At 31.8% G+C, this 27359-nt stretch overlaps 1 protein-coding gene across 3 annotated transcripts in view; it reads right to left on the bottom strand.

Annotated features, from left to right (window-relative positions):
* LOC129938363 (cGMP-dependent protein kinase, isozyme 1) overlaps window positions 1–22718 on the bottom strand; it is a 47824-nt gene extending 25106 nt beyond the window's left edge. The window contains exon 1 of one of the 3 annotated variants that reach the window (XM_056045864.1): window positions 22637–22718. In XM_056045864.1, coding sequence (XP_055901839.1) covers window positions 22637–22703 — 67 coding nt within the window. In that variant the 5' untranslated portion in view covers window positions 22704–22718. Of the gene's footprint in view, window positions 1–14012; window positions 15302–21707; window positions 21939–22636 lie in introns of those variants that run through there. The other 2 variants (XM_056045866.1, XM_056045865.1) reach the window with 2 other exon arrangements.
* Between the last annotated feature and the right edge of the window lie 4641 nt (window positions 22719–27359).

Below are 27359 nucleotides of genomic sequence, written 5' to 3'. Positions count from 1 at the left end.
TGTTTAAAAATTAAAAACAGATTTTGATGTATTGCAAAAATATAACCGCATTTTTTTTAAGTTAATTAAAAAAAAAAACTACTATGCAATTTTGTTGCCTCTATTTTCCAACAAGCTACACATTCTTTTTGTCATAATATTCACTAGATTTTTTAATATGGAATCGTCTATAGAGTTCCATTCTGTCACAACTGCCTCTCGCATCTCAGCAACACTAGCAAATTGCTTATTATGGGCATACATTTTCAAATTAATCTTGTTCGATCCGAACTATTCCAAACTTTGACGACTTACTTGAATTGCGGCATTATCTTGCTGGACGACATGCTTAACTTGAAGAAATCGTTTTAAATAAGGTTCCAAATTATCCTGAAGGACCGAAGTGAAGTCAGAACTGTTTATTCTAGTAGAGCTGAAGGCACGTGCAACCTTACCACGCTCGCAGAAGGCCCCCAAAACTATACAGCTGCCACCACCAAAGTTCCTCTTGGAAAAAAGTTGTTTGTCTTTCCTTAAATCGTGAAAATATCCGCTAAAACCATCTGGTCCATTAAAATTAAACTTTTTTTCATGAAATAACCTTATAAAAAAATTCATTCGATTATACCATTTGGAATAACGAGATCTTAATAAGAAACTGGTGATGAGTGACTCCTATTTTAAGTTTTCTATAAAACGCATTTTTTCAGGTGCGGTTATACTTATGCAAGGCACTGTAGGTATACTGGGACTGGTGAAATAAGCAGAAAAAAACATTTTTATTTGTATTGTTTTCCTGAATAATTTAATACACTTGAATATGATTTCGTAAAATCTGCTTTTTTAACCTTATCTGATAATTTCTCTAAATTGTTATACTCGTACCAACATACACATATGTATACATACAAAAGCCTTTTGTAATATTTGAGCGTTTATCTACTTTCATGTCTACCAGTTTCGTATTTAGTTTTGTCTAAAACTTAACCAAACAAAACTTATTTTTGTGATATAATTTCTGTTTATAAATTTACATTAGAGGTGTGATGACTATCCATCCGATTCAGATATTTATTTTATGTTTTTTTTTTATTTTGAAAAATGATTTGAATTATACAAAAAAGAGTTAACACTTCATACACGAGTAGTGTTAAAGTCATTTACTGTGCTCAGTTATAGGTGCCATAAATCATTACTATATACATACATTTTACTTCCTACCACAAATTTTCATCTTATTACTCTTTTATTAAAATGTTTAACGTAACAGAATCGAATCTGAGAAAATAATTATAGTGCAAACTTTATATTCATATTAAAACAAATAAATTGGGGCAGTCAACAGTCTCAACAGTCCGTTGAGAACGTAGTACCCAGAACCTGAAAAAAACTACCCCCTTTTTTCTTACTTTTTTTTTAATTATTTTTTTTGTGCCACCATGCCTATCCTGCTTAAAACTAAACCATAAAACTACATATAAAACAAGTATTTTAGCCAGCCAAGGCTTAAAACTCCAACCCGACTACGCACTATCAAGTGCCGATTGAATCCAACAAAACAGGTTCTCCTGCTTCACCCTATCAGTTTGGTCCCTTTCGGACACAGCCCTACTGAACCGAATGAGCTCTGCTCATTGTACAGGAATCGCCTATCCACTATTCGTCGTCTGACGTGGTAGATTAGCGGACCTGCCAATCTATCCTGTATCAGACCGCATCTATCTAAAGAGAGGAATGCCTATGGTGGAATGAAGCCGCTCATGCGTGTACTCTCAAAGTACTCGTCGTTCGGATATAACGCCCGAAAATTAAATTGTAGCTCTTGCAATGTGATCTCGAACGAGTTTTATCATGAAATTGTCAATTCTGTTCATTCGAGATATAGAACCTCGTTGAAATAGTAATGCATGAAAGAAGAATTAACTGTTTGATATAAGCCGGTGCAGCGTCGTAAACACTGCCGCTCGAACACCCGAAACTTCTTTATCTGGGAAAGAGCAACGTTGAACCACACAGGACAACCATAAACGATCATCGGCCCTATGAGGGCCTTGTAGCCGTTTCGTCAGAGCAAAGGCTTTTCTGGCCTTGGTCAGAGGCGCATTTATATGTCTGTCGAAATATAAATATGTTTGTCGAATAATAAATAGTAAAGATACCGAGGTAATTCACCATCCCTCGTGGCCTTAGCCAACGGAGTTCGGAAAGAATTCTGATAACCTCAACCTTTTGGGCAGTTCGCAATTAGAACAGAAACGAGTTTAGACGCAGCATAAATGGTGTCATGATCAGCCGTGAACCCGATCTGTTCATCCAGAATTATTTTGTTGTCCGCAGCCCACTTAGTCATAGCCTTATTGATGATCTTTTCGAAAACTTTGCTGATGTTCGGAAGAAGACTTATCGATCGAAGATTTGATGGGTTGGAGTTGTCCTCTCCCCTTTTCGGGAGAGGATGAAATACAGTATCGATAACATATTAAATGACGTTAAAATAAAAATGATAGAAATAGAAGAAGGAGAAGATAGATAAGTTAGTTAAAGTTAAGAAGAGGAGATAGTTCATTATGTTAAGTTAGTTGGTTTGGTTCGAAAAGAAGATTTTAATACTTTTTTGGAAAATATGTACCTCACTTATATCCCGCAAATGAGTTGGAAGTGAATTCCAGAGGCGACATGCAGCAATGAAAAATTGCCTTTCTGAGGTCAAACACGAAAAGCGTGGCAAAATTACCGATGTCAATCTATTCGATGTTGACATTCTGATTTTTTCAAACAGATGTCAATTGCCTCCATCGGTAAATGTATTAGTAAAACGTACCATCGACACCTGCTGACATTTTGTTTGTTATTGAATTGAAGATGAGGTGAAGCTCAACCTTCGTCACTAATAAGGGACTTGGTCCTGTTTGCTTGGCGATTATGGCATTTGCCAAGAAATCTTGGGGCGAATGCTAATATTCATCTTATACACTTGCTGGAAAGCAGCTCCCACCGCCTCCAATTTTTCCGTCGGATCGTCAATTATGAAAAATTCATCGTCAAAGATGGCTTCGTCTTAATCTATTTGCGCTATCATAAGTCTCTGTTCTCTTCCGTTCTTTGGAGTTTCAGACACGGAAGGTTATTATACGTTTTTTTTTCGGAATATCTATACTAAGATCACTGGAATTAGATGACCGGATCTTGCAGTCCCAGTACTTGCTAATTGATAACCTGAAGTTCTCCTTAATCTACAGATTGATATTTTGTGTTGACGTCTTTAGTGCCCTAACCTCCAAGCCTGTGGGTCTGTAAGTCGTCTGTATATGTTTTTGAGTCTTGTCAAGAAGCTGTTCTTGTGCCTTCGTAGTGCGTCAATAATCTCGTTTCTGTAGGCGTCCATTTTTTCCCGTTCCTTGTATTTTTGTATTGTCCGTTTCATCGTACGTTTAATTGTTTGTCAATCTGTTGTAAACGTTGGTCAATTTCTGTATTTTTCAGGTTTTTGTTGATTGGTGGGGCTATATCATTCAAACGAAGTTCTCTAGCTAAGGCGTTGGTGAAACGAGGCCAGCGCATCTTACTGTAATTGTAAGAATGCGTACTCCTCCGTCAGCCAGTCCGCAGTGATCACTGTCGTACTCTGTAAGCAGTTTTGAGGGTGATTACCCACTTTATCTTTATCAGTCTGGTGCCGTACAGCAAAATATCCAAAAAAAACCGCTTCTTCCGCAGTTCTACGCCATATTCAACGTTCTAGAGATTCATCAAATTAAATTCCTCTGGGATTACTATATTGATTTTCCGAATCTTCATGTTTTGCGTTCAAATCACCTGCCGAGATGAAATAGTTTTTTTCAAGCTCAGTTTTAGGTTTCTAAACACTATTTGGGTGTAAGAGAATTTGGGATAAACGAATTTTTGTGTTGGAGCCTGTCGAACTGTTCGTCATACTTCGGCATTTTGACTGGCCTGTTTTTGTTTCATTTGTTGAATGAAACAGCATGGCCAAACCTCTGGCAGTTAGTACATGGTAAAATGTTGTCGTGCCGTTTTAATGTCTCCCAATATATGGCTTGATAGTACAGGTGTTTAATTTCCCTCAGACTCTCAATCCTACTTTGGGGCGATAATGGTACAAGGAACATTGGCATACTATAAACCCCTCGTATGGACTTCACCGTAGTGAAAGGCTTGCCCTCTTTTAGCAACCTTTCAACTAACTTGTATTTGGCCAGTGAGAAGCGCTGGACGAATAGTTCTTTTCTTTATTTTATTTTAATACAAAATTTTCCCCTACTGGAGGACTTACAAACCTGTTTTATGTCGCCCAGGTCAACTCTATGCGTCCTAATGGGTGGTATATTTTCTTTTCCAGCCTGTGGTTGTTTCTGGTATTGCTGCTGCTGCTTCTGTTGTTGTTGTTTTTGCTACCTTCGTTGTAGTAGTTGTTGTTGCTGCAGTTTGGCCTTAGTCTAAGTCGATAGGACCTCAGACATGGAGCCTGTCTGAGGTCACGGTAGTGACGCCACGGTAGTGACGCCATCATTTTTGTTTCGCTTCCGTAATGTTGGTAGCGAGCTTGCACTGTGGTTGTTGATGCTTTTTTTTGTTTTTGGGTTGCTGTTGTTTTTGTTGCTTTGCCTCGTTTTGGAGGTGCAACTCTATATCCAACTACTTTTTTTTTACGACTCTGGCTCCGATAAGATCTCAAATCTTTTCTTCGAAGACCTATATCACCCTTCACCTTCCTCAGAGAAGTACTCGGGGGGTTCAGAGTCGTCACCCTCAGAGACTTCACTCTCTAGTCCCGTTTTTACTATGGTTTGGCAGTTTTTTTTAATGCTGCCCCCTAAGCTGTATTGACTCTTTTAACCAGGTTTTGTGTATGGTGTTTGCCTCTTGGTCGTTGGCGTTTGCGGGTCCGATGCATGACCCGATGTTACGGTGAAATGTGGTACCGCTCCTGGCAGAACTTTCGCATCACCTGATATGTCAGCAGAGGTATATTTCGATACCCCAGCTCTCTGCTCCTTATCCATCTTTTTTCTTCCCAGTTAATAAAATCGACTATTTCTCTATTGTGAAAAAAGCGATTATATTTCTTGTCGACTCCGCCGGGACTTGAACCAACGACTCTTGGAGCTGTCTTCGGACGCCACTATAGGCTACCAATTACTTATTCAAAACTGTGGCTTACTGCCTTCTTAATTTTAAGACCCTACAAATGCACTTCTTAATCTAAAATTGACTAATAATCACTTTTAATCGGTTATTCTATCTTTGAAAGTCAAAGAACGACTGAATCCATCGCATTAACCTTCACGTCATTTGTACTACATATTACGAAAACAATTAATCTGCAAATAGTCCCGCTGAAGAAGACGCATTCAATACTTCATCTATTTCGTGAATCGAATTTACCAACACACCAAGTTTGTGTGCATATTGTACCTCTCCTGATACACTTTTCCACCGGTTTTCCCACCACCACACAAAAATGGAGTGATGTGAAACCTTTATGGAAAACCCCCCACCAAACCATTACCGAAGTGGGGTGGTGTACACGCTGAACCCTTTGGAACAATTTTTTTAGCTTATTTGGATGCGTTGCATAACGTTTGATTTTTTTTATCCGTAAACCAGATATCCATTTTCTGCGTACCACTGCGCAAGCTATTTGCTTCTTTCAAGTCTAATTTTTTTAAGACTTAAGGAGTTAAAAGATGTCCTGTTGCTCGACAATAGGCTTTCATTTGAAGATCATCTCGGACCAGCCTTTACATGGATCTGGCGGATATATCCAATTCTCTGGACATGATCTTCGGCTTCCGGAGAGGATACCTACGACTTCGTTCACGCACAGCTTTTATTTCTGCGCTCGTTTGAGCGACGCGTTCAAAAATTTGGTTTGAATTTTTTCCACACTTATGTAATGCGATTATCGCGACTCGACTTTTTTGTACCGCCCCACTGCATCATTTTAGATCAAAAGCTGAAACCCAACTAGCTTCCATTCTTTACTAATAAGATCAAGTGATTCGTTAAAATAGCTAACGGTATTATTCCTAGTGGAAGTTATAAGCAATGTGCTCTTAAAATCGTGTAGCAGAACTTATGGCTAGACTATGTACCTACATATTAGTGCATTTATATGAGTATAGAAAATGTTGTTTAATATGCTTTGCACAAACTTATGTTTACACATGTGCGTTGCCCAAAAACGGTACCTTAATTAAATCGGGCCATATGTTGGATAATAGTATTCGGTAACCTTATCTTTATTGACGAAAATTTGTATGTACATATAGTTACAAACATTCAATAAAATGTGTAGAATACCTAAATACTTTTAATTGATAACTTCCTCAAATGTGTATACACTATACTCTTAAGAACAACAAAACAACAAATGGAATATCCATAGTTTGAAAATGAATATAAGAGCAATAGATTTGAGTAAATGTAAGAATTCAAGGTTAAGTATACCAGATATAATATAATATAAAAATCATTTCAAGGAAAATCTTAATATATTTTTAAAGAAATTATTCTGGAGTATGGGTTTGCAATAAGGTAAGTTTTTAGAAATGGTAAATACACATACCAATACTATAAACAGGAAAAACAATATTTTTGATTTAACATGCACATGCATTTTTTTTAGTTTTAGATGAAATATGTTTTCGTTAAAAACCCAGTTTTTTAAATATACGTGCAAATCTGTTGATTTGATTTAAAATCAAGAGCTGTAATATTTAAAATTTTTAGCAAATAACAAACTCTATCAATACCTAGATGTTTTGAATAAACATCATTTCTTAAACTTTAAAGCCGTTGATTGAATGGTGTTACCAGCTGTTAGCTTATCCACTTTTAGTGAGCGCTTAGAATCATTTGAGTTCCAATTTACAAATCAATAAGTACATTCTAGTTATGTGTTCCATCGACGGATTTTAAAATGATATGACTCCTATCTAATTTTAATCGATGAAATCTGCTATATGAATTATATGCGTAAAATTGTAGGTTCCTGACAACAGAACCAGCACGCAGGAATGGTTGCAAGTTGTAAGTCTCTAGTCCCTAGTTCTCAATGAACTGTTGTGCCACTTAATTTATTTTTGTATTTATCCGTTCATTGGCACTTTATTAAAAGCAAATCAACTTTTCTAAATTTAAAACAACATTTTATAAAAACAGAAAGAGTTTTAATTTATTTTGCCACATTACGAACCAATACGTTTGTTTTAGAAAAAATACATACATTAAAAATGTACATACATAACTTATGTACGTGTTACTGATATTATTTTTGTTTATCTTGAGTAATATGTGATGTGCAACATGTGAGAAATTTGATAAAAACATTTAAATTATAAAAACAAAACCAACAGTGAGACTCGCTAGTGACATCTGATAAACAATCAAGTAATTTGTAGAATTTTTAATACAAAATTTTTGCATATCATGAACAAGAAAATAATATATTTATCTAATTAAAATTGCAGATTGCAGCCATCCAATTTTTGCTTTTATTTTGTTTGTCAAATACCAACAATGTTATCTCACTTTTCAATATAAGAAAAAGTGAGTCATACGCATGGTTTAAATAAAAAAGTCTAAATAAAAAATGTAAATACCTTCATTATGTATTTATGTACATACGTATGTATGCAAAAATAAAACAAATCTCTAAAAAAGAAAACATTTTGTTGTTGTTTTGTTTTCTGTTTTAATCTCAGTCAAAAGTACACAAAAGTTAAAATATATTTATAATATCTTAAAAGTGAAAAAAAAACATTTGCCTATGTCAAATTTTTGATGCAAATAATAATAAGGGTAAGTGTAGTATACTTTTAACTTGAAATTAATTTGTCAAAACTTTTACCATTATAATATTCAAAAAAATTGGTATACAAATATTTAGTAAAAATGGACAGCCACTTTAACCTAACCTAGCCTAAACATGCAAATACCACATCCTTCAAGACTCCTTCACTTTTTCTCTATTTAAGAAATTTTAGAAATAAACAATAGTTATAATATAGGGTTTTTTTCAAGGTTGATATAAGCAAGAGCTTTTAAGGAATTCGCTTAGAAGTGTGCTTGAAGCTCTCTACTAAAATTCAGCTATGTCGGTATTTTTTTCGAAGTAAGTTGATTTTTAAAACTTATTGAATTTTAGGGAGAGTTATCACGGTAAAACTGGGTTTATGGTGGACTATATTTTATACATACATATAACACAACTTAAACATATTTACAATTAATAAAATTTTTAAATGTCTTCAGGACCCAATAATGTTTCATGTTTTTTTAGTTTGTCCAAAATTAAAAATTTGCTTCCTTTGATGAAAATATAACAATTGAGGCTTGTTTTTTCTTCGTGAAAGGCATCATTTATATATCAAATAGAAACGAATAGGTACAACATAATTAAATCAAATATTAATTTCAATTAGTTTGTTTTTAATTATATTTACAACAAAGAGCGTAAGTCATAAATTCTCTGAACCTTATCGAACAATATAAACTAATTACTATAAACATATGTACAAGAATATCAATTGACAATGCAGCAGAATTTAATAGTAAGAAAAAAAAAGCAACAACACGCATAGATATATTAACATTCTCGTTGGCATTAAAATGTTAATTAGCTTATTTTCTTAAATTGTTTGTCTCATTACCAGGCTTATTTTGATGTGTTAATTGTCTTCTGTTGTATAGGCGGTCAAATTTAACTATCAAAAAAACACATAACTAGTATTTTATTTTTCGTTTCTATTTTTATGTTTGGGTCTAGATTACTTACATATAATGTTAAATGTCTACGTATTTCCTCATAAAAGCAATTTGTGAGTATTTTTATTAAAAGGAATTTAAAGGTAAGGAAATGGATGTACCTTCTTTACTTTGCTCCATTAAGCAACTTATACCCTAACGGCCAAATTAATAAACGTTGAATAACGAAGGGTTGGGTCTTATTCCATATAACCACCGAAGAAGGTGAATAAAGAATAATTTTGTTATAAAAATGTGTGCTAGATTTGTCGAGTTTTTAAAATAGTTCCAACTATTGGACAATCAACCATCAACAAAAAGACAAAAAAAAGCATACACAAAACCAAGTAGTATGTTTTGATATTAAATCGATTTATTATTTTTTGTTGAATAATAAGGAATGTAGGAATCATTTTTTTCTTCAGCTATAAATTATTATTTAAGGTTTTATTACCGTATTTTTAAAATTGTATAAAGTTCTAGCATAACAACTAATTGAAAGTTTTTTCACTTTGTATTTACTTAAAATTGAATCGAAAAGTGATTAGGTTAGATTAAAAATGTATGTTTTATATTTTTTTATTGAATTGATCTTGAATTCAAAGTTACACAATCACACATAAAATAGCTGGGAACTCAATAAAGTACAAATATTGAATGGTAGTGATCCCTTTAAGACTCTAGTTGTGCCAAATAACAGCCCGCATTATTTGAATTATCTTTGTATCTTCTTTTGTTTTTGGGTAACCACATGCCGTATTATCCCTGGTGTCGTGAAGTAGAGAGATGCAAACGGAACGGAAGATGAAAATATTAGTTTCATTCCCATAAGCAACTAATTTAGCAGCCCAAAACTACAAAACATCTAGGTACATCTTATTTTCTTTGATTCCTTTTGAAGGCCAATGAAGTTTTTGTTTTTGTTGTTTATATGCAAAAAGGGATGTACATATATGGACCTACAGGGAAGTAGACAAATGGGGATGAAAGCGATGTCTGCGTCAATGGCTTAGCTTCATTGATACAACATTTTGTTTTGCATTTCTATTTACAAATTCAAGAACCTAAAATCGGACTTCAAAACTTTGTATGCTCATATTCGATTTTTGTAGTGATGCTTACAATTAAGTATTTTTTTAAACCCAGCATTCTGTTGTATTAGCCAGTTTGTTTTTGTCAAGTCAAAACTATGGATAGTGTTTTAAACTAAAAATTTGAGCAAAAAAGCAAACAAAAATTTCTATTTCAATATCTATTTCAAAACTAGAAGTTTATAAATATATGTTTTCTAAAAATGTGTTGCTTTTATTAATTTTCAATCAAAAACTGAAAACTTGTTCATTTTATGTATTTTAGTGTTTGATATATTATGACCTACAAAGTCTAGATGCAAAATTTATTTCGAACACTTAAAAGTTCAAAAGGTACAGCATAAAAACGGCCATTTTCAAGAAAAGCATTAATAACTTTTTACGCTCGCAATAACTATGTCCTGAGGGTCTGTACCAAATATCACCGATATGTGAAATATAAAACAATATATCCGATTGTTATATCTCCAGACTAAAAATAATTTTTCCAGGAGAAATTTATCGAAAAATATCTAAATACCGCCCTATCCGACTCCACCATCATAATACTTTGCTTTTCATTTACAAAGATGGGCAGAATTCACACAAAGTTATATTGCAAGGAAACCAAACCAAAAAAGAAAAACAATGCAAAGAGTAGGTATGTAAATGGGTATTTTCAAAATATTGTAATCAATTGACTGCTTTTTAAATGTTTAGAAAAACAATCGTTTTAGTTTCCAATTGCTAATTGGTCTAAAAGTGAAAAAGTGAAGAATGCATTCATTTTATTAAATTGATTCATTGATTACATTTTGTCAAGAGCCTGATTAAAAACAAATAATATGCACGACTGGGTCGTACGAACTTTCTTACGTATCCAAAGAATGTGTTTTAACACATTTCCTGTCTTTCAAAATTTAAAAATGTACGTGCTAAAAAATTTAAATGGCATTTGATTTCTTAAAAAACCTTAATTATTCAAACAAAAAATTGAAAATCGTTATAACCATTCATATACAATTTTCAAGTTTTAATTTAAAAATATTTTTAGTATGTAGTTATTAAGAACTTATTAATATACGGATTGCATTTCAATTTCATAAAAAAAAGACCCATATCCGATTTTTTTTCCTCAATCAAAAATAACAACAATGATATTTTTGGTCATCAAATATTGTTGAGAGTAAAAGAATTTGTAAGGAAAATATTGTAATCGGTTGATTAGTTCTTGAGCAAAATTAAAAACAAAATAACTGTTCTATACAGGGTACACTTCTGGAGCAGTATACAAATATTTGGCTTTATTGAAAGAAGTCAAATTAAGAAAAAAATGTTTAGACAAAATTAAAAAAAAAAAAATATCGGTCAATTTTTGAAAAAAAAAATCCAATTTTCGAATTTCGACCAAAAAAACAAAACTTGTATGTTGACTACTTCTATTTTTAGTCTAAGAAAATAAAAAAACACCTAACTCGAATCGGCTAAAAACCTTAATTTCCAAATTTGAAATCAATCTACCCAATGCTTTCGGTGATTTCCCTATCATCGTAATTTCATGTTTGATTTAAATCTCAAAATCGAAATTTCTTACGAATGATTAAAATCTTATATTGAAATACCAATTATGGTTTTGAGTACAGTGTGAGTTGGTGGTCAAACTATACTTCTCATCGCTCTGATAAAGATATTGTGTCAAGCGACATTTTTATACAATACTTTATCCATGAAGAACCAGGGCCTAGTGACTTACAACTCTCAACCATTCCTGTGTGCGAGTATTGTTGTCAGGAATTTAGAAAAATTGTATCAGGAATGGAGAAAAATGACTATGCCTTAAATATATGTATCTATGAGTTTATATGAGTCTAAATTATTTTAAGATGTTTTATTATTAAATTGCACATGTACACATATAGAGCTTAGACAGTTTGTATTTGTTAATGTTAAACGTAACTTTGCAAGAAAATAATGCTTATATTGGAATATATATGTATGTCAGGTAACTATGTTCTGAATTTAATTATCTTTAAACTTCGGCTTCTTAAAATTTTAATTTTGACTTTCATTCCTTAGGTATTTTTGTTTCTATTAAGTGAATATAAATAGTAGGAAATCTATTTCTATTTGGAGCAAAATCAATTTTTTAAACTTAGCTTTTTTTTGGAAGCAGAAAACTACAACTTTTGGGGTTTATATTCAAGAATTCTGGCTGACAATGTCTTTTATAAGAAAAAAAGCATACCTTCATTTTTTTTCCAAAAGTATTTTTGGGAAAAGACATGGGAACTAGTCTACCTACTGCCCAGAAACAAGGCCTATGAAAATGCTAACGTACCTACATATGTAGGTACGCACTGCATAGTTCTAATAAACAAAAAAGTTCTATATTTCAAAATTTTATATGAAATTTATATCACTTAAAATGGCATGCTCCAAGTTGTTCAATTTGAATAAAAAGCAAAAAAAAAACAAAAAATTACAGCTTAAAAAGGTTATACATATTTAACAAGATTATTTTATTAATAGTGGGTGTTGAAATTAAATTGTATATAAATTAATTAAATAAAGCATATAAGTAGTATGCGTAGACAGAACTTTTTTTTTGGGAAATATTCATAAAATACAACTTTTATTTTTTTGTTAAACCAGTCTTACTTTAATAATGATCAAAAATTATATCCAAGAATAAAATAGGCCAAAATATTGTGATAATGAGAAGATCGAAAAAATTAGCTCTATTTGTATTACAGGTCTTGTACGTTTTAAGTATAAATACGTTTAGGAAAAAGTTCTTATAATCCTTCAGTCTACTGTTTGAATTGCATTTAACTTAATATGTATTTTTTCAATATCAATATCCATACCAAGTTGATATTAAGACCTCAAAAAATAAAGTAAAAATTCAAAGAAAGATAAAACACTGCTCATTTCTGTAAAATATGATATATGGCACTACAACAGTTGTTTTGTTGGTTTTGTTTGGCCTTATATTCTTGTTTGAATAAACAAAAATACGTGGCAAAACTTTACATAACGAAGAATCATTTTAAAAAACACCGTAGAACATAATGTCTTGATATGTTATGTTTGTATTTAAAATAAATTAGGTGGCGCAATACTACTTTAAAACCTAGGGCCTAGTGACTTACAACTCTTAACTATTCCTGTGTGCGAGAAGTGTTTTCAGAGATGGATGTCTGTATTTGCATTCCTATACATATATCTCCAAATTTTTGCAAGGGAATTTTAAGAATCAAACACATAACTATAATACTCGTTATCAATATGGTTATAATTAAAGATATGAATCAGTCATGTTTTTCACACATAGGATATAACAGATTTGTATTATTGTGTTATGTTCCCGAAAATAACTTGATTAACACCTGATACTTAAATCATAAAAAAATAACAATTTTAACATTTTATGCCTTATTTTAACTTTGTTTACTTTTTTCATGATATAAGGAAAGTAGATCTAGATGATCTAACATTTAAGTATAAATAAATATTCATTAATATTTATAGTGACCGGTTCAAACAACGATCACACCCGTTTATGTAAATTAATTTGAATAATTACAAAAAAATTGGCGCCTACAACAGGCGGCATAATTTTTGTTTCTGATTTAAATTATTTTGCTTATCAAATTCTTAGTATGTACCTATACATGTTTTCATGCTGCTAAAAAAGATGTTCTCAATATTTTAACAAACATTTTAAATAAAAACTGGTATTAGACGTTATTTATTACTTTCGTTAAAGATTATATGGATTTTTCTTAATTTTCCTCTTCATAATCCAATTAAAACTATTTTGTCGTATTCGCGTATAATATTTAGCTTGACTGCGGTAAAGGGATAAAAACAATTATCAGTTCATACGATACAACAGATGTACAATTCTAATTATTTAATAACCTAAAATTTAGTTATGGTTTTTCAGAAAGGAATTATATCTAGTGTAAGCCTTACACAAATATTTTTATTGAATCTCATACCTAGGATTTTTGTCAGCTTTTTAAAATACCTATAAGGACTTAATAGTAAACTGTAACTACCCTCTCCAACATTCAAATTTAGATATTGTTATTATCATATTTAATGATGTTAAAAAATGGAAACTATTTACGTACCTATGTAAGTAAATGTTACAAAAAAGTAATTATATAGTTAAATTAGGTAGCTCACCTGATGCGATTTCCATGACGTGATTTTGGTGATAATTATTTTAATATAGCAGCAGCAAGTTGAGAACTCATATAATTAAAGAGTCAACGTACAACAACAAAATAATTTTTATAAAAAAAGTTCGTTTCTTCTTATAAATTTTATCACAATATAGAGGTAATTTAAGCAGCGTAGTGCGTGCACATTAAAAAACTTTTTATTTCAAAATTATATTTTTCTTCTTATTTAGATGACTAATTACTTTTATTCCTTTTTTATTTTGTATTTTTTTTTTCAATTTAAATTTATTTTAATCATCACTGTTAAATACCTGATGATTTAGTGAAATCTTTTTTCTTATTATTGCCACCACGATATGCTTTTATTCGTACCAAGTAACTTCTATCACCATCACCGACACCTCCGACCTTGCAATTGATGGTTGTCACTTTAATATTCGAGTAATCGACAGGCTTTTCGGAATCACCCTGTATACGAATGGTACGTCTTCGAGAGTACAAAATCAATTCCTTATTAACACGATCGACACGTTCCTCAACAATTACCACATTCAAGTCATGCATGACCCCGAAAAACAAGTCGCGGAATAAAAATATAAATATAAATATAAATAAAATATACGTGGTATGCCCTTAAATGATATACCGCCGAAAATTTGCTTTTTTTATAAATCAAACATATAACAAAACAAACTACACTAAAATTTTGGTTTTTATGTTTGTAATCCTTTTTGCCAAAACAAGCAAACGAGCAAAACAATCAATTGAAGATAAATTCCTCAATTCGATTTAAATCAATCAAAAAGGTGTGCCAGGTCAGAGTATAAATAAAATCACTGTCAACACTCTTATATAAATTTTTCGAGTTTGATGAAAAAAGGTGGGCGGCTCTCAAGACACTCGGATGCAAATTACAAATAAATCTTCTCGACTTTATTTGAGGCTGATACGTAGACACAAAACCGTCACTTATTCTGCTCTTTTATCACGCTACGCACAACCTTAAATTATTGTAATTATTCTCACTTTAAATAGCGTAGGTCTTGCGACCACCGACGCGAGTTGTGGTTGGGAGCAGCGAGCTGAGAAAACAAGATAGTACTTATTTGACGGTGTCGTTCATAAGAATGAAGCTTCAGCTTCAATGCTCGCCATTAGGAATACCACCCTTAAAACTTAAACCCATGTGTGGATACAGACAGAATACCGATAGTTTTGATGGCGCAATAAAAATACACCGAATACGTCTGTCTTATTAGTCGCCTTTTGTTGAACTGAACACTGTAGCTGAACTGAAGTGAACTGATCTATGCCGGCGAGGTGTATTGTATAAGCAAAACAATGCAAACCATTCGTTGATGGCAAAAGCTCAAGTTTCCTGGTCACAACAGAATTTAGAGGTACAACAGAGAGTCTAACAAAACCTCTACCGCCACCAACCGCTGCTGTGACGCTTTGTGGTTGTTGTGCTAAAAAGAAGAAGACTCCAAATTCTTTGCTCACACCCACCCATACTTTAGTCGAGAGCTTGTTGGTGGTTCGTGGGCTTGAGATAGTCTGGCAGCATTGTCTTGCTATCACTGCCATTGCTTTTGCCTGCCACCCTCTATATGAGGAAGCTTTTTGTAGGGAATATCTAAAGCAGGTTTGGGTATGTGTTTTAAAATGTATTGCTTTGTTTATTTTTCTCTCTCTGGGGATGCCCATTTCCCATGCAACAACGAAATGTAAGTAAGAATGTTATAAAGAAGCACAATTTATATAAAGAAGCTGGGCACAGTCACCTATGAATCAGTTTGTTTTTGAGATTTAAAAATATATGGGTTCTAAATCTACATTAAAATGGTTTCTGATTTAAAAAAAATTTAACTAAAAATATTCAATTTGAAATAACTGATAAAAAGCTCAAAAATAATCTATTTGGCGATTTTCTTCTTTTTAGAACTTTGTATGATAGTGTGTGGTCAAAATGCAGTATAGTTTATAAAAAAAGTAGAGCCTGGGATGTGATCTACACTGATAATTAAACATCCAAGCCCGGCTATTGATTTTTTAAAATCTTTAACAAAATATTAATAACAAATTGTGTGAGATATACTACTTGAGTCGAAAACCTTTTCTTATTAGTTTTTTTTGTCAAATTGGTAGGCTTTCGTGCTTTGTAAATATGTTGTCAATTAAAATTTTATAAGAAACTAACTAAAAACTAAAAATATAAAAAAATCCCCGTTAGATCTTTATAAGAATATTTTTTTTTTAGTTTTTAACTTCCGATAGCATTTGTAATCGATTTGTCGAACTACAAATTTGTCGACGTTAAGTTCCAACAGTTAGTAAATTGATGTTCAAAAATCTATTTCTCGTCAATAAACGAAGGTATTGACGTCAAAATGATTTTATTTTGCGCAAAATTTTGGTTTTTTGCTGAAGATATTGGTTTTAAAAAAAAATCAATCTGTATTTTTGTATATAAGGAAAAAAACTTACAAGAAATGCTACTCAAATTTGTAAACATTGGTTATCCACTAAAAATCTCGTTAAAAAAAACAGATTTTGTATTATGGAAATATTATCCCAACATATGATTCACGTGTTTTCCTAACTTGATAACAATTTTGTTTAGCAGATAAGATCTTAGATAAGATAGATCTTTGTTTAAGAATATAATAACAGTACTTATATTATATTTATAAAGATCTGTACAACATGATATTTTGTTTAGTAATTTATAAACTTGCTAAAAGTGTTATTATGCAATGAACTCTGCGTAACGAGGTTTGATTGAAAAACTTTTTTTATTTTCTTACACTTTCCAGAAAGAAGTAAGATTATAGCAAACGTTAGCCTACAATCAAGAATCATCATAAGTGCGTGTGTTAGTTATTAGTAAGCAAAGCAAAACAGTTATAGGCTAACACACGCACAAAATACAAATCATAATAATATTTGAGAAAAAAATAAAACAAAGACGTTTAATATAGTGGAGAACTGGTTCTAAACAATTGCACAACATATTAAACGATTTAGTAAAAAAAAAGTAATTTTTAGAAATTGATGATTTACCTAATTTTAAAGGAATCCATATGACATCTGTCAATTATTCTTCCAAAGGCAGTGGATGGAATGGTGAAGTCAACAGTTGGGAATTCCAATTAATAGGCTTGTTTAAGCGTATTTGCTTTGTTTATTTTGACGAACTGTTACTTCTTAGACATGATGCTCGTTTTTTAATAAAAGGCATTTGGCAATTTACTAATTAGCAAAACGAAAAGAAAGGTTCAACATTTTGGAATACCTTATTTAATTTCTAAATATATCGCATAATGCTTTCTAGTAAATTGTTAAACACTATAAACAATATGCTTTTTTTAAATTTTGCGCCATTGATTTTAACCTCGCTTTATGTAGATGGATAGGTAAACAGTTGATGTTATACAAAATGCCCATACAAATTAAAGCTTCATTCTTTCGATAAGGTAACTCTATAAAAGTCTATATGAAACATGACTTTACTCGAGAGATTGAAATTGTAAAAGCTGAAAATGAAGTTCATAGAGATGAAGATCACAAGGATCATCCCAAGGAAGACCTTAAGTAGCGAAGCTAATGAAATTATGACCAATTCATTCAATACGATTTTTGTGAATTTCGTACTTGTGAAGCATATTCATGAGAATGAGGACAAACATGGAAATAGTAAAAAAAGAGTAACATAGTGATGATTCAACTCATTTGCCCAGGGTTTCAAAAAACTGTTGGAGTCCATCTAACTAATGCCAAATTATAGCTTTTTGCTATTTAATTCATCATTCGTCGATTTGCCTTCAGCTAGTTAACATAATTCTTGTATTAGCGAATAAATTTAAATTAAAAAGCATCACCTCGACAGTTTTGATCTTATTAATCAATTTTCAACTGACATCCAACACATTGCTGGAACGGAAAACATAGTAGCAGATATGTTGTCGAGAGTTGAAGGCATCAGCAAGTCAGTGAACTTTGTAGAGCTCGCAGTGTCTCAAACAGGTCATATAGAACTTAAAACATTATTAATTCTGCTTCTTCATTACAGGTTGTAAAAGTTCAGCTTTCTAACTCTCAACTGCAAATATTTTGTGATGTGTCAAAGAGTGTTGCTAGACCGGTTGTATCAAAATCTTTTCGCCATCAAGTATTCGAACCCCTGCACACACACAGATTGGTTTCATCAAAATTCGTCTGGCCTGCAATCCGAAAAGACTGCAGTGCATGGGCAAAGTCATGCATTTCGTGCCAACGATTGAAGATAATTCATCATAAGTCATCCCCTGTTACAAACTTTGAATAACTATCATCGAGGTTCGAGCATGTATGTATGTATATGTCGACTTCGTGGGTCCACTGCCATATTCAAGAATATTCAGATTTTGCCTCACTGTTGTCGATGGGTACTCGCGCTCTCCTGACGTTTACCCTTTAGAAGATTCCAATGCTCAGACACTTGATATCCCGTTTTGGAGTACCACTCAAGTTTAAGCTAATTGAAAGCTGCTATAGAGTGCCATGAATCACCAGCATGGGCCGATGAACTTTCTGTTGTACTTCTTGGACTCAGGGGAGCATACACAGAGGACTTACAAACCGCAAAGTTGTATTGAGAATCCATCAGAATCCCCGGTGAATTTGTGTCACCACGAAGAGATAGAATCAGTTATCCGACAACTTTTGACAATCAACTTCGTCTTCATTTTAAACATCTAACACCAGTTCCAGCATCTCCCAACGGAACCAGAGAAATCTTTGTGTTCAAAGAACTATCTAAATCATCCCACGTTTTCATTGGAACAGATGCAGTTGGAATCGGACTGCAACAACGTCTCTCCAGAAACAGCTGATGACATCATCATTAGAAAGACAAGATCAGGTATCACTACGAATTCCAGACAGAATTGGGATAAATAAGAACTAACTTTAATACCATCGTAACAAAGTCACTGGAAGGGAAGTGCTGTAGGAGCCTATCTAACTAACGCCCGTAATTTCAAATATTCAAATTTGATTTTAAATAAAATAAATAGAAGAGAGCATCCCTCATAGGCCGCAAGTGTGCGTTAAAAATGCATCTACCATTTTAACTTTGTTCATCATTCGTCGATTACGATTTGCCGTCTGCCAGTTAACATAGTTCTTGTATAAGTGAATAATGTTGAACAAATCAATCTTTCAATAAAATTGATTATTTTATAAATAAAACTTCAATATATTTATATATGTTAATAACTTGAGTCGCGTTTTTAATTCAGTTTATTCGACACACTCCTAAAAAACCACAAATAGAAATTGCTTTACTGTCAATACAAATAATGTGATGTGTAAATTTTAAGTTGTAACAGAAATGAACACCTATAAATCATTCAATGTAAAATGCAAAAGAGTTTGTTGAGGTTGAGATGGCTATTTTCCTAAAGTGTAAACTATCAATTTCGACAAAAGAATACTATCATGGGTGAACTTTATTGTTTACAAAAATCTGCATGTCATTACCAAAAATGAAAACCTCATGTCAGCGCAGACATGACGTTACGTTGTTAAGAGACAAGATGAACAGAAAAGTACTAAGGTGGCTCTCCTGGGGATCACCAGATTTAGCTACAATTTAAAGCATTAACTTTGAAGCCGGATTATGTATTTTTTTATCTGTTATTATTTTTTTTACAAATTTAGTAATTGCTCAATACTTGCAAATTTTACTTTATTTGCATTTATAAAGATTTTAAATGACATAGCGCAAAATCTTTTAGATTGTAATTTTTTGTTCAATTGATTTAATTAAATTCTTAGCATGATTTCAGTACGACCAATCTCATTAACAGCAACTTAAAATGCCCTCTCTATGATAAAGGATGAAAAATAAGCACATACAAATTTTATCGGCAATTTTTGAATTAGATTTTTAAACTTTAAGATAGTTCTATGTGATTTCTAAAAAGGCATCAGCACTTTCTTAAGAAGGTAGGAGATAAGATAAACAAGCGGCTTCTCATCGAGTGATTCTTGATGGGAATACTGACATCTTCAATTCAAATTGGCAAATAAATGTATAAAGCTGAGTTGACCCTCTTGATAAGCGTTCTCGATTGGAAGAAGGTATTTTGTTTTTGGAGAGCAGCCGAACAATACTACAATTAAATCATATAGTGGAAAAGGTCGTTTGGATGATGTACTGATTATTTTTTATTGATATCAATTCTTGGGTTTCAGCCCAAGGTAAAATTTGATTGGTGTAAATAAAAAACAAATACTTTTATTAAAGTTTTCCGTCGTTGAAGCAGTGTCTTCAACATAATCTGTTTCTCTATTTGATTGTTTAATATTTTACCACAAACGAAATAGTGTTTGTGTCGCTTGCAATACAAGATCTTGGTAGACATACTTAAAGGGGTATGTTTTTTTATTAATCTAAATTAAACCTTGATCATTCTACAAAAAATCTTGAAAAGCTTTAGTTTTAATATAAAAAGCTAATACATCATGCTTATATATATCTTAACCTAAGAATCCGAAATAGAAACAAAACAATATTAGTTGTTTGAGAACGTAGTTATCGCGCTGCAAAATAACAACTGATTTTTTAGAGGGTTTTTATATTCATTCATTTATTACTGTAGAAGTGAGTATTATCCCAAATTATCAAATTAAAACAATTTTTCATATTTCTCATCATACGTTTTCTGTAAGCTTGAAACTTGTTCCTTTGTTGCAATCTAGTCAATTCTAGTAAAATGCATATGCAAAAGTACTTCTAAGCACAAAATTAAAAAAAAAAAACAAGCAACAAGAATTTTACAATTATATAGGTACTAAATTGGACTTTATTACTTGATGTACCTACTGATTTTCCATCGAGCATTGAAAAATAGGTAGAGGGTCGAGCTTAATATTTCAGCTGAAGATAAAGAAAAATTTGTATCGTTTTATTTGTTGTTGTGCGTTTTCTATGCATCTCGTATTATTTAATTCTCAAAGAGCAGTGTCATGCTAGTAAGGTTTTTATGGTTCCAATAGTTGCATTGATTTGTCCGTTTTAATTTTGGTCAAACAGACAAATTTACCGATCATTTTGCACGGAACCAAGTGAACATTGCCGATGATAACTATTCTTATTCTAAATAAATATGATTTTTTTTAAAGATATAGGCATTATACACATGCAAATATCAATCGTTTTGAATTCTAAAAAAAATGTGATTTTAAGATGTCTTTTATATAAAAGTGCTAATGAACTCACTATTCCACTTTTGAGTCTGTAAATAAAACGAAACAATTGGTGGCGCAACAACTTGTAGAGAACCGGGGCTTACAACTCTCAACCATTACTATGTGCATTATTGGCATTGATGAAAGTGACGTACAGTTTTTATGTCGAATCTGTTCGACTTATTTGAGAAAGCACTTTCGATGATAATAATTACTCTTCGAGGAATGGTCAATTCCTTGCAAGAGGAAGAACCTGTGTAAAAAAAACTTTCGTTGGCACATGCAGGGATTGAACCCAAGATTTCTTGCATGACAGCCCTCCAAGAAATTTGATAAAAAACACCTTAGGCATAGGCATATCTTTCAAAATTTCTTTTGAGAACTCCTTCATTAAATCTTTAAATTTTAATTTCAAATTTAGACTAAACTGATTCAAAAGAAACAAAATATGCATACATACCAGTTATTTACGTAGTTTTTAGTTATGAAAGTGAAATCCTTTAGTAGTATTGTTTTTTTTAATTGTATTACCTATGTATTCCTTTAAAAATTAATAACACAGAATTCACGCACAAATTAATCAATTCGTTGATTCAACAAAATAAATCATGGATAATGTGCATAAGATTAACTCAATACAAATTTAAATAATGGGTTTCGCGATTTTTCAATTCACTTTCATCACTTCAGCAGAGGAGAATTTATAACTGTTGTAGGTACTCGTTATTTCAAAATACATAATTTTGAAATTAACTTTCATTACGTTTGTTAGCACAGTAAAACGGAATTTATAATTTACCACTTTTAAAAAACCAAATGCTAATTTCGAATAATGGCAACAGTAAAGGAAATCACAATATACCTCAATGCAAAATAAAAAATAATCGGTAATCGTTACTTTCAAAGTGAAGAAGCTAATATACCTTAGAAAAACCCTTATTGCAACAAAGCTTTCTTCAGAATACTAAAAACAACTTTGTCCATTTCATCGAAAAAACCATGCGCCTTGCTGTTTAAAAAAAAACTATTTGCATGCTAAATAAAAAAAAATATATAACTTGAGTCACAGAACGGACAAAAATAATTTTAACAAAAAAGCAAACAAAAATAAGCACGACCGGCAAAATAGATTAATTTATTCGACCTGACAACGACACACAACCTCAACCAAAAACAAGAATAACACTTGCCTCAGATGGAAGGAATTTTCAAATAGCATGTCAGATTGATTTGTATCATGTATTGTCAGACATCCAAAGTCAATGGCTAAAAGGTGTCAGCAAATTTTGGTCTGCACAAACCAGAACAGCATTATAAATAGAATGCAGGAAGTTTCATAGGATATTTAATTTTCAAAGACTAGCTCAAAATATAATCACTACATCTTACCAAATATGGCCGACCAAACGGCCAAGAGACAAAACACGTACCTATGATTAAGTTTAAATAACGGCATAAAAATATTATTTTCTGTTATAGATTTGCCCTCAATGTTTTTACTGCGTGGCAAGTCAAACAATATCTTAAAGGCAAACAAGAACTATTTTTGGGGACAAGGTTTCCTTTCCGTAAACTTTCTAGAAACTCTTTCAGAACTTTTCAAACAAGATACTCATGAAAAAGTTTCTTTTTAGCCTCTAGCCTGTCCGTGTCCATGAAGCATATATGGGCAGATACTTATTCGCCTTTCAATACACCACATATTGCGCTTTCACCTAAACATAGTAGTTTTTTTATAGCTACAACTCGGCAACTACCGTCGAATAAAACGATGACAACGAACTGGAAAATAGTTTTTAGTCACGCAAGGACTCGCCGCTGGCTTTAAACGAAAAGTTCTTTATTTTCTTTTGGTTTTCCATTCCAGCCATATCTAAGAGTTTCTTATAAAAGTTAGAACAGCTCATTCTGCTTTAGATTGGCACTGAAATTAAATGCATTTGTATTATTCCAAACGATAAAAAACAAACACAGTTATAGGAAAAACAAATACGTTTTTGCACCGGAAATAGCCTTGAATTGAATTATATGAGTGACCTTCTTCATGGCTTTTTTTTGCAACGAAGGTAGACGAGTATAAAAATGTATTTTCACTTTGATTTTGAATTGAAATTATGTTTATTTTCGTCTATTTTTCAAATGAAATTGAGGACATTTGAAAACTGTGTAATGAGGCAATGCATAGATTAGGAAGTAGCCACTTCATTTAAAAATTTGACAAGTATGAATGTAAATGAAAAATAAATGTCATGTTATTCAAATATTATGCTTTTATTTTGTAATAGCGAAATATTTTCACTCTTAAAATAAGGATTGTAAAGGTGTTTAAATATTATAGATAATATGCAATTAACAATAAAGATATGTATATAAATGAATTAAGCTAACCCAATTTTAAGTGTTTTTGAAATTAGTTTTATTCATGTGTATAATAAAATTGGATGTACAATCAACGAAGCTACATATGTACATATATGTATGTATATACCTTACTGCAACAGAATTACAGCTCGTTTCTAGATATAATTAATAGCGAGAAAGCATGTGATGAAGACCTCTTCCAAATTTAATACAGGCTAGTTTTGTTTTATGTTATGTTGTTGAAAACACTTATAAAAAAAGGATTACATGGATGGAATACAACAAATTACTAGTGAAAAATTCAGCCAATTGAAATTTCAGTAGCCTGTGGCTCAAAATTATTTCTATGGTCGAAAAAGTCATAAAATCAACAGTTTTGTAGTCTAATGCCTATTCTTCAACGCTTTCAAGGATCCGAAGGTTGGCAGCAGAAATGTGTTTTTAATAGTTTTAGACATTGTAAAAAGATCGATTTTAGCTGTTAATGAAAACACGTATCTGAAACACCATAAATATTTGTATTTATGTATGTATGTTTCACGGTATTTTTAAAGCAATAACTAAACAAACATCTGTTTTTATGGGAACAAAAACTCTAATTAAAGTGCATGAATTCAGCCATACAATCAATCACGACTTTAAATTGTTCTGTATATATGATAAATTAAAAGTATCTATAAGATAAGTACTTTCGTGCAGTCACGGAAATCTTAAGTAACATGGTTAACATGATTAACTCTGAAGTCAAAACCATCACAAACTGTATAAACATCACGTTCCAATCGAGACTTACTAAATTCTCAAAATATGCATTTATTGTATTGTATTCCCCCTTCTTTCTATTATTCCCTTATTAAACATTTTTGTCAAAAACGACATTATATCCGAACTTCGTGGAAACATATAACATTGCGAACAAAAATTACAAATAAACACCTTATTGTTTCACACAAACAATTAGGTCAAATTAACGAAAAAAGAAATTAAACATTAATTATAAACGACTTACACGTGAATGCATTTCGCATGGCGCTCATCATCAGCACTAACTCAATTGACCCAAACAATTATTAGTTTTGGTAAATCCAGAGCGAAGAAGAAAACTTACAACTAAACTTAAAACTTACTTACATACTTACTTACAACTTAAAACTAACTACATACTTACAAAAAAATAAATATTGTCAATAAGCTCCGAAAAATAAAGTACCTTAGACCTACGGCTCGCGTACACAAAAACAAAATTATCGGTCGATATCGGCTCGGAACATTTTGAACGACCGTCTCAGATGTTCACTGCATACACTGCTTCCGACAGCGGACGATATCGGTCTGGAGTCTGAATTTGTGAGGCTTGGATGTAAAAATAATATTTTTTTAATGGAATATTTCAAAGAAGTGTACATATATATTTTTGAAATTCATACCGTCATTTAATGCGTCAACGTACAAGACGTCGTCGATGTGTCAGTTAATGAAATATGTATGCAAAGAAAAGAACTTAAGATTTGAAATTACAGCACATCAAATGTTTCAATCTAAAGATGTTGATCGACGTTACAATTGCTTCTTTCCATAAACCTTCCAAATCTTTGAGATGTAAAACGTTGATTTTGAGTTGGTTATGTTGTTGCGACTTGGGTATCTCAGGTCGTAATTCTTTTGAGGTTCCCGGTTACGATAACGGCGGAGAAGTAGGATGGGATACCTCTGGTTGGGGTTCTAAAATACCTGAAACCGGTTGCGGTTCCGTATCTTTTTCTCCCTATTACCTTTGTTTTGCTAACAACAAGTCTTTTCTTTATTCCCGCAGCACCAGATCTTCCAGCTCCATTGCACTTGGTGTACTCTTTATTTGTAATTAGTCCCTTCAAATACTCCATTTTTTCCTTATATCCGGATCAATCAGTTCCATTTCTGAAGAAACTTCGGCCCATAACTGTTTAGCATGAATCTGTTGTTTATAAGTTTTTGAAAATTAAACCCAGGAAGGTGGCCTGTTGTTTATACAATTAATTCATTTTTAATATTTTTTAATATTTATTTTTCGTGAATTATGAATGAAATAATAATAATAATTTGTTTTTGGTTTTTTTAAATATTTTCTTTTTCGTGAAGTTTATGATATGAATTGACCCGACAGCTGACGAAAAATCCAAACATGTTTGGATTAAATCGGTTGATCGGTTACTATGGGGCGTTATAGGCCGATGCCGCTTTCAGTGTTGTACGCGCTCTCTTTCCTTTCTATATGTTTGGTTCGATAGGCCGAGTTCGGTTGACAACGCCCTAGCAAAATTCAGTTGATGACGGATGTACACCTAATCCGTCATAACCGCATTTTGCGAGCCATAAAAAAAGTATGTTAAACGTGATTTGACAATAATAAATGCCTAGGTAACATTTTTTTGGTTTAAGTAAGAAAAATAAGGAGTATTAGAGAGTACATAATCTTATATTTTCAAAAGATTAAAAGTAAAGTCATTCATAATTTTAAAAAAGAATCAGTTTAATAATGGGTTTAAATGACTTCGGTTCCACAATTTATGATTTCTAACTTCCCATAGGATATTATTGTAATCGGTCCTATTTGTCTAATTTACAATTCTGACATTTCTCAAGATTTTTAGAGAGATGTCTGTTCGTACGACCGTACGTTCGGGAAGCTTTTTTGTCGTCCATATCTCAAGAACTAGTAAAGATATAGAATTCAAATAAATTCCATTATACACATATTAATGCCGAAAGATAAGATTGAGTTGGTGTTTTTTGTACCAACGTAACAACAAAATTAAAATTTTGGCTACTCAAAAATATCTCACAAACCAAAAACAATAACGGTTACTTTAATAAATCAAAAACCTAAAAAAATAATTGTCACCCCGAATATTCTTTCTCCAAAATAATTGAATGCAATGAAACTAGGGTCCGAGATAGATGGAGAAGTTTGTTGTTGTTGGGCCCTAGTTCACACAGGACCGAAGCGCCACCTTAAGTAAGTAAGTAAGTTTTTGACATCTGCTAATATTTTATAACAAATCTAACTATAACAACACATTGTAAGCTTGGTAAACATTGATTTTCCACTTAAACATCAAAATGATTTCTTTCTGTGCTGAATTTTGCTGTTGGTATTGTTCTAAGAAAAATCCAATCCAATAAGTAATACAAATTTTCAAGAAATGCTACTAAAATTGGTACAAAGTGATTTTCGACCAAATATAGCAAAAATAGGTTTTAAAATCAAACTATATCATCTTATGCAAGTTGTTAATTTTTAGTTAATTTTTTTAGAAAGATTAAACTGAAAACTTTTTTAACAAAATACGAAACCTACAAAAACGAAGGACAGTCTACAAAGATGACAAAAAAAAACAGGTGATTGGAATGAGAAAAGGGTTTTGTAATTAAATTAAAATTTGAACTATTACAGGTAGGCATGTTTTCCAGTCTTATACCAGAATGCTTAGATAGATACATTAAAAAAAAGTTAACTAACTAGGTACCAACTTTAAATATTTTTCTATTTTTAATTTGTTTAGTTTTTTTTTAAATGAAATTTAAATGTTCAAATAATGCGGTTGAGAGAGGGTTGCAAAAGCATTGAAAAATTATAATACCTTAAATAAAATATTACGATGAAGTTTTCATTTCTACGTACATAAAAAGATAAAACAAAATCACATTGTTATTAAAGACAAATTCCATTCGGAATTTTTTTAAGTATTTGATGTCTTTGTCTCAGTATTAA

This window comes from Eupeodes corollae, chromosome 1, assembly GCF_945859685.1.
Source record: "Eupeodes corollae chromosome 1, idEupCoro1.1, whole genome shotgun sequence".
NCBI lineage: Eukaryota > Metazoa > Arthropoda > Insecta > Diptera > Syrphidae > Eupeodes > Eupeodes corollae.
Note: the sequence above shows the minus strand (reverse complement) of the source record. Positions and strands in the feature narration are given on the sequence as shown.